This window comes from Herpailurus yagouaroundi, unplaced genomic scaffold (genome assembly GCF_014898765.1).
Source record: "Herpailurus yagouaroundi ecotype Mexico unplaced genomic scaffold, PumYag 486, whole genome shotgun sequence".
NCBI classification, from domain to species: domain Eukaryota; kingdom Metazoa; phylum Chordata; class Mammalia; order Carnivora; family Felidae; genus Herpailurus; species Herpailurus yagouaroundi.
In genome coordinates, this window is record NW_024412703.1 from 55,746 (window position 1) to 64,529 (window position 8,784).

At 41.3% G+C, this 8,784-nt stretch overlaps 1 protein-coding gene across 1 annotated transcript; it reads right to left on the reverse strand.

Annotated features, from left to right (window-relative positions):
• Positions 1–2,862: 2,862 nt before the first annotated feature.
• LOC121023004 (olfactory receptor 7A17-like) lies at positions 2,863–3,696 on the reverse strand. The gene is made up of 2 exons (XM_040464631.1): positions 3,342–3,696; positions 2,863–3,056 (listed from the first exon to the last, which is right to left on the reverse strand). The coding sequence occupies exons 1-2, from the start codon at positions 3,694–3,696 to the stop codon at positions 2,863–2,865; spliced, it is 549 nt and encodes a 182-aa protein (XP_040320565.1).
• Positions 3,697–8,784: the final 5,088 nt, after the last annotated feature.

Below are 8,784 nucleotides of genomic sequence, written 5' to 3' on the forward strand. Positions count from 1 at the left end.
ATCAGCTTCCTTGGATAAGGGTAATTGATATCAAAAACACAGTGGGTAGAAAGGAAAAATTAAATCGAGTTGGAGATATTCTGTCCCATTAGCTGGTAGAGTGAATTCCTCAGGGCATAAATGTGAGTGTGGTCTATGAGGCCTTTGCGCCAGTGAGACAGGAAGGAAGTCATGATCAAACTTAAAGTCATTCTTTGTCATTTCAATCTTTGTCTGTATTTCTGCATCCTTTCATTTCATGTTGATGCAACCATTTCATGTGGATTCTTTTCAGTGCCATCTTCCCCAGTTCTCTCTCAGGTTTCCTTCCAACATAAAAGATGAAATCATAAATGTATCTGTGTGTGTGCATATGCGACGACTGAACTTACTTGCAAGAAAAATGTATGCAACCACACACATACCCAAGACACAACCATTACCCTAAAATGTTTTGAGGTCAAAAAAGAAGTTCCACATATTTTATCATTCCCAGCAATGTGCATATGCAGGTATGTTTCGAATCCCACATTACCATCAAAAATAGGGAATATGATGCCTGGGATGCTTAAATTTTTACTAATTACCTAACAAAGCAGTTAAAGCCTATGTAACAGTCTTAACTTATACACAAATAGAAACTTGCACTGAATACTCTTCATTTTTGTGTAGTTCCTTTAATTCACCAAAGTGTACACTTTACATCTGCAGGTTAGTGTGTACAATTATACTCCAAAGATTTAATTCACTGGGAAAAAATCTAATGGTGCATAGCCAAGGGTAGGATCTGGAGACCAGGTAGCTGATTCTCACTTAAGAGGGGTGGGAGATAGTACTTCTAACGAGGAAGAAAGCCAAGTGTTAATATGGGTCTATGAACTATGGAATTACATTAAGTAATTCCCACAATAAACAAATTTTTTCTGTAAGTAGAAGATTAACCTCCATGTACAAATGTAGTAACAAGAGCCCGTAAATTGACTGAAGACAGAAGAGCACTACAGCCAAACACAATACCACACATGAGCCTTAGAAACACAATGTAGAGATTCGCACTTGACCCCAGACCCACGAGGAGCCCAGGAGAGATCAGAAACACTCCCCAGCATATGATTCCATTTGATTGTAAAGGTATAATGATATCTCATTTGACAAGGACCGCCTGTTATACAGCAGTAGCTGATTGACACAATAACCCAAGCGAACAGACCTGAGGCAATTAGAAGATGTGATGCTTTTTTTAAGTTTATTTATTTATTTTGAGAGACGGAGAGTGGGGGAGAGTGATGGAGTCACAGAGAGAGAGGGAAAGAGAATCCCAAGCAAGCTCCATGCTGTCAGCAGCGGAGCCCAATGCGGGGCTCGATCTCATCAACTGTGAGATCATGACCTGAGCTGAAACCAAGTGTCGGGTGCTTAACCAACTGAGCCACACAGTGGCCCCAGAAAATGCTGCTTTTTATTTGTGGCACATGATCTGACAATTGAGGAGCGCAGTCATGATCATTCTGTTATTCTGGTTTATTTCCAATGACTTTATGAACAAGCGGTGATGGTGGCATTCTAGACACCTAGGTGAATGCTTCTACTCACCAGAGAACTACTCAGAACACACCCAGCCTGAAGCACCTCTTCAGAAAGCCGTGGGTAACCTACATACTGACACATGAGTGACCCTGATTTTCCCTTTCTGTGCCAGAATTTCTGTTTTAAATTTGTCGACAAAGAGGGATCCTGCGAACCCCTAGACACTCTGACCAGAGACCCCAATAAAGGCAGGGCCTGCCATTGTGGCCTTTCTCTCTCTCCTTCTGAATTTCTGTACGGTCCCTCCAGACTTTTCTGCCTATTCCTTGCAGAGACTATAAGCAATAAACCTTGTTTTTTTAGAGTTCTCTGATAGGTGTTGTGGAGGTGTGCCTTGCAATCACAGTAAGTACCCCAAGGGCCAGTGCAGTCACAGCATAGGCTCTGGTCAGGGAAATGTCTGTGGGAATGTTCATGGACTTAGGTGAGTGCCTGGGCTTCCCTACCTTAGACATCGATGTCAATAGCCTGACATTTAGCCTGTTCATTTTAAGGAACACTGTTAGAGTCCACATTCTCAGGAAGAGTAGTTAAGGTAATGATATAAAAAGATTGACAGACTCAAGGTGAACACTGTGGTGTTGTATTCTCCTGCACAATAGAATTATGTAAAGAGCTTAGTGGCCAAGTGTAGTTTTCTCCCATATGAGGAATGATTATTCTTTTGGGAAATCTTGGGGAAATCTACTTGGCATGATAGAAGTCATTTGAAATGAAAAGATTTTTAAGAAATCCAACTTCTGAAAAATAAAATAGAAACGAGAGGGAGGCAAACCATAAGAGACTCTTAATGACAGGGAAGAAAGTGAGGGTTGCTGGAGGGAGGTGAGTGGGGGGATGGGTGAAATGTGTGATGGGCATGAACGAGGGCACTTGTAATGAGTGGTAGGTGTTGCATGTAAATGATGAATCACTAAGTTCTACTCCTGAAACCAATACTACACTATATGTTAACTAACATGAATTTAAATAAAATCTTGAAAAGAAAAAGAAATCCAATTTTCCCATTGTAAGATACAGAAATTTCTAGGCCTTTGTGACCCAAGGATGGGGAAAACATTGGGAACATATGAAAATGGACAAAGGATAAACTGTACATCAGACAGAGCAGAAGCTTAATAAAATGATTTACTTAAATGTATAGAGAAGTTGAAATCAAACAAATGGAAATTCGAGGAAAGAAAAAGAAAGATCAGATTCTACTTCCACAGTCTGATAAAGGGATATCAGTTCGTGTCTCTGAGGCTCTGAGCCCTGCAATCATGGGCACATCTTCAGCCCCAGGACAATTGGCCCTTACGTCCCTGGAACCCCAACGATTCTTTTCAGAGCCCTCTTTATGTCTTTGTTCCTCAGGCTGTAGATGAAGGGGTTCAGCATGGGCGTGACCACCGTGTACATCACCGAGGCTGTCGCACTTGACCGTGAGCTCTGGGTAGCAGCAGAGCCGAGGTACACTCCTAGGACTGTACAGTAAAATAAGGAGACAACTGACAGGTGAGATGCACAGGTGGAAAATGCTTTATACTTGCCCTGAGCTGATGAGATCCTACGTATGGAGGAAACTATCTTAGAATAAGAGTAAAGGATCCCTGCTAGGGAAGCACCACCCAACAATCCAGCTGCAAAATGCATCACCATGTCATTAAGAAAGGTGTCAGAACAGGCAAGTTGGGCCACTTGATTGATTTCACAAAAAAAGTGGGGGATTTCTACTTGTGTACAGAAGGACAGCCACAACATCATTAAGGTTTGTAATAATGAATTCAGGGTGCTCACCATCCAGGACACTAGAACAAGCAGTCCACAGAAGATGGGTTTCATGATGATCGTGTAGTGCAAAGGGTGACAGATGGCCACAAATCGGTCATAAGCCATCACAGACAGTAGAAAGTTGTCCAGTCCAGCAAAGAGTAGGAAAAAGTACATCTGTGTGATGCAGCCGGCATAAGTTATGACTTTGTTCTGAGTCTGGATGTTCACCAGCATCTTTGGGACACTGGTAGAGGTGAAGCAGATGTCTACAAAGGACAGGTTGGCCAGGAAGAAGTACATGGGCGTGTGGAGGTGGGAGTCAGAGCTGACGGCCAGGATGATGAGCAGGTTCCCAAACATAGTGATCAGGTACATGGAGAGGAAAAGCCCAAATATGAGGGGCTGCAGTTCTAGACCCTCTGAAAATCCCAGAAGAAAAAATTCTGAAATATGTGTATCATTTCCTGGTTTCATGTGCTGGAGGTGACTATCAGGGAACAAAAAAATAACATGACTAATTTTCTCAATAATGAACATTGCAAATATCATTGAAATGCTACAATTCTTATTTTGCATCAAAAGTGAATATCCATCATTTTTGTACAGAACTTATCCCCTCTCAGCATCTCCATGCCAGCTCTGAATAGGTATTCACTTCCCACACTTAACATTTTCCCCAAGTGCTCATGTTTTCTTTACTTTTAATGAGAAATTCTGTCATGCGTTTGAGGAATAACCTTGAGCACTGACTAACCTTCACGCAAAGCGTATAACTGTCAAGACACAAAAGCCTGGACGGTTCAGTGATGGAGAAAGGGGATAAGCAAATAAAGACCAGATAAAATATCAGGAGGTGACAGGTGCCGTGAAGAAAAACAAAGCCTGTGTAAAGGGAAGCGTGGATGGAGGGATGGCTCTTCCTGGTTGTTCGGGCACACCGGCACACATGTAAACAGAGCCCTCGAGGAGACAGGAGACACAAGGGCCTCTGGGGAAGAGCGTGCCCATCAGACGGAACTATGAGTGCGACGGCTCTGAGGAAAGACGTGGGGTTTTCTAAATTAATTTTTTAAAGCATGAGGGTGGTCGACACACCAGGTTACGTTAGTGTGGGGGGCGCCACACAGTGATTCAACAAGTGTCAATATCACGCCCTGCTCACCAGGCATGGAGCTGCCATCTGTCACCACACAGCCTGTGACAGCATCACTGACAGTATTCCCTCCGCTGGGCCTTTATCTCCTCTGAGTCTCCCCTTCCTGAACCTGGAAGGAATTCCTTAACCGGAAGCCAGTGTCTCCCACTCCCCTTCACCATCCTGCCTTTGGTTGTTTGCATATTGTGTTAAAGACCCAGGCTCAAAAGAAGGCCAGTGTGTCCAGGGGAAGGAGCGAGAGGAAGACTGATGAGAGGTGGTGGCAGGGAATGTTGAGGAATGAGGTGGCCTCCTGGACACAGATGAAACTTCCTGGCACAAGGAACCCCTCCTTCACATGGTGTTCCTTGCACTTTATTAATTTCGTTTCCAAGGAATCTTTGCATAGAAATAGGCACCCTTCCTATATTCATTGTCAGTAGTAATCTGGCACCTGTATTTTAAGGGTCACGTATTAGAGCTATGGGTTTCAGGACTTCTCCTTGAGAACCACTATGTCGCACGTGGACACACACACACACACACACACACACTCACACACATACACACATACGCTATAGCCTCCTATAGCTATTCTCACCTATGGCCACAATATTATACAAACAATGATACAAGGCAGGCTGTCAACAGCAGATTGTCTTTCCTCTAAAGATGTAAAAATGTGTCCAAATTCCATGAGCATGTAAACATGGGTCTCCATTTTAATAAGATCATTTCATGTCCAGTGTTTAAAGAAAACTAAAAAATCAAATTCAAAAACTGAGAGCAAGAAAAGTGGGGAGAAAGATCTGATGAGCTCAGGTGGCCCCTAGCGATGGTGATGAGAAAGGTGTCCCTGGTTCTGGTGACACCCCAACCCAGGTACATCTCCTTGATGCCTAGAATAATAAAACAGCAAAAACAATTTATCCAAAAGAAAAAGTATGAATGTCTTCATGTTATCAAGGCATCCCACCAGAATAACAAGCAAGGAAAGACACCAACAATTCACAAAAGGAAATGCACAGAGTACAAAAAAATGGGAGATTTTCAAAGATTATTTGCTTAAAAAAACTTTTTCTAAAAAATATATAATTCCAAACTTGTATAATCAGAAACTTGGGTTTCAAATTTGGAATCTACACATATTTGCTCTTTGAACTTGGAATAGCAACAAATCTATTCTCATATGGCCCAGGAACAGATGAAGCTGGCCCTTCCCTCACATTCCTTTGTAATTCCTGGGCTTTGGGTTTTAATCTCTTTTTTGGCAAACTCATCGGGCAACTCTCCTCCTGTTTCTGATTTTTGTCCAACGTGTGTAGGCATCCCTACAGTCTACCCTATAAAATCCTGTACGTGCCTCAAAAACCTATTTCCTTTCTTCATCTGTATATCCCTGAGTACATTATGTCACACACACATTTATGTCACTCACTCTACTTTCTTCATTTAATGTAAGATCCAAATGAGCAGGACCTCACCTCCTTTGTTCATTTTTGCCATTTGATAAAGGTGTGCATTGAGATAGAAACACACTTCTAGAAGATGGAATTTATTTTTTGAGGAACCTCCACACTGTTTTCCAGAGTGGCTGCATCAGTTTGCATTGCCACCAACAGTGCAAAAGTGTTCCCATTTTGCCGCATCCTCGAACCAGCAATAGCACTACTAGGAATTTATCCAAGGGATACAGGAGTGCTGGCTCATACAGGCACATGTGCCCCAATGTTTCCACTATCGACAGCACTATCGACAGTAGCCAAATTATGGAAAGAGCCCAAATGTCCATCAACTGATGAATGGATAAAGAAGATGCGGTATATACATACAATGGAATCCTACTTGGCAATGAGAAAGAATGAAATCCTGCCATTTGCAGCAACGTGAATGGAACTGGAGGGTATTATGCTAAGTGAAATAAGTCAATCAGAGAAAGACAGGTATCATATGTTTTCACTCGTATGTGGAACTTGAGAAACTTAACAGAAGACCTTGGGGGAAGGGAAGGGGAAAAATAGTTACAAACTGAGAGGGAGGGAAGCCAAACCATAAGAGACTCTTAAATACAGAGAACAAACTGAGGTTGATGGGGAGGCAGGAGGGCAGGGTAGAGGGGGAAATGGGTGATGGGCATTGAGGAAGGCACTTGTTGGGATGAGCACTGGGTGTTGTACATAAGCGATGAATCATGGGAATCTACCCCCAAAATCAAGAGCACATTGTACACACTGTATGTTAACCAACTTGACAATTAAATTAAATTAAATTAAATTAAATTAAAAAAAAGAAAGTGGAGTTTATAAAATAAAAAGAACAGCAGGAACAAGAAAACCAGGATAAACATAGTGGATTCAAAACAACCTTGTTAATTGAAATTGAATTTTAGAAGACTGTCTTCTACAAGAAAAGATTAAAAATAACAATAATTTCATCGCATTAACACAGGTCTCTATATCAAAATGGAATGGGCAACAACCAAAAGCAGATATGAAAATATAATTTATAACCATCATTCATTTAAAAGTAGTGCAGGGAGCACTATCTAAAATTATAATTTCATCCTATATAAACATAAGTGGAGTCACACATTCTTGTGAGAAAGATATAAGTTGAATGCAAGAGGAATTCATGTTTCCACAGGATGGTAGAAGGATGATTGCTAGCTCTGAGAACGGATCTAATCACAAGAAGCAAAAGACAGTGAGGAATCACAGATGTGAGGGAAGGTGGCGATACATACAAAAGGCAGTGTATTACTACAAGGCACATAAAAAGCAATGGGTGGGAGACAAAATATGACTGATAGACTTGACCACTCAAAGTTTATAAACTCTCACACCACCCAGAAAATATATCTGTACATACATACAAGAATTAAACAGCAAATAGCAAACTTGGCTTAAAATTTTGCAATTATTTCTTTTGTTTGCTTCATGTTTTTATTTACATTCTAGTTGGTTAGCATATAGTTTAATATCGGTTGTAGGAGGAGAATTATTCGTTGAAAGAATGCAATCAAAGAGCAAAAGGAAAATGATTCAGCAAGAACAACAAACAAACAAAAGCAGGAATAAGAATGTTCAGACCCCAGGATACAAGGCAAAGAACTTTCCCAAATAAGTTACGACAGAGAAAGTAAATGGCTAACGAACCCAAAAATATTTTCCGGCTCCAGGTAATGAAATAAGTGGAAAATAAAGCCCTCTAGCATATGCCTGTTTGTCTTTGGAATAAAAATTTTAAATGAATACCTAATGTGAGAGAAGATTCTGTGAAATGTATGTCTTCAGAACTGCAGTTGCAAGATTGTGGCTCCCTCCGTTGGTCTGGATCTTTCTAATGGATACAGAATATGCTCCAATATACCCCATCTTAAAAATATTTTTTAAATTCCCTCACTGCACTGCAATGCTCTCCATACCTAATAGTGTTTTTTCATATTCCCTTTAACTGCAAAACTCCTTGAAGTTTTCACATTTTCCTGGGAGTCGGTATCCCCATTCCTTCTTTAGTCTCACCCAACTGGACTTTTATTCCCACCACCTAATTGTGGACAATAGTCCTTGCATCTCCAAGTTCACCAGACATTTCTTTTTTAAACATATTAAATAAATTGATTATAAATGAATGAATTCACCACACCAGCTTGTCTCCTGACTAGGCTGGTTAGGCTCTCAGGTGACCTCAGGTAAAAGCTTTCAGCTTCCATTCTCTCTGAACCTTTCCTGAAGTACCTGCTGAGATCTGAGACCCACCTGGATGGGGTCTCTGAGAGGAAGGTTTCCATGTGGAAGTCCAAATTCCTCCCCATTGGTTGATGATGGAAACCAAAGCTCTGTTCCCAGACCGCAGGAAGGAGTGAAGCATTGGTCCCCAAGCCAGATTTAGGAATCCAAATGCAAAAACCATGTGTCCTCCAGCTTAAGATTGGAGCAGGGGGTCAGGGGCTGCAACTGAGGAGATATTTACAGCTCCTTATGTTTGTTGTATCTGCTCCCTATACCTGCTCATTAGACACATTTCCCATTATTACTTCAACCCCTGAGCACATCTCCCTAGGGGAACTTCTATGGACAGAATGGGATTTTTTCCTGTAGATTCTCTGTTCCCAAGAGATCAGATTAGAATCAGGCATATCCAATTTTTATTACCCTTCCTTGAACTTTCCTGGCTTCCAGAGCTCTAACATTGAAACTTTTCACAGCCCTAAGTGAAAGGTTTTTTTCCAAATCTAAAACTCAGGAACTTGTCTTGACTATGTCCCTTGGTTCTCCAAAACAATGACTTGTGGTGGGAACACATCTCCTGATAGCTCTAGAAAAATC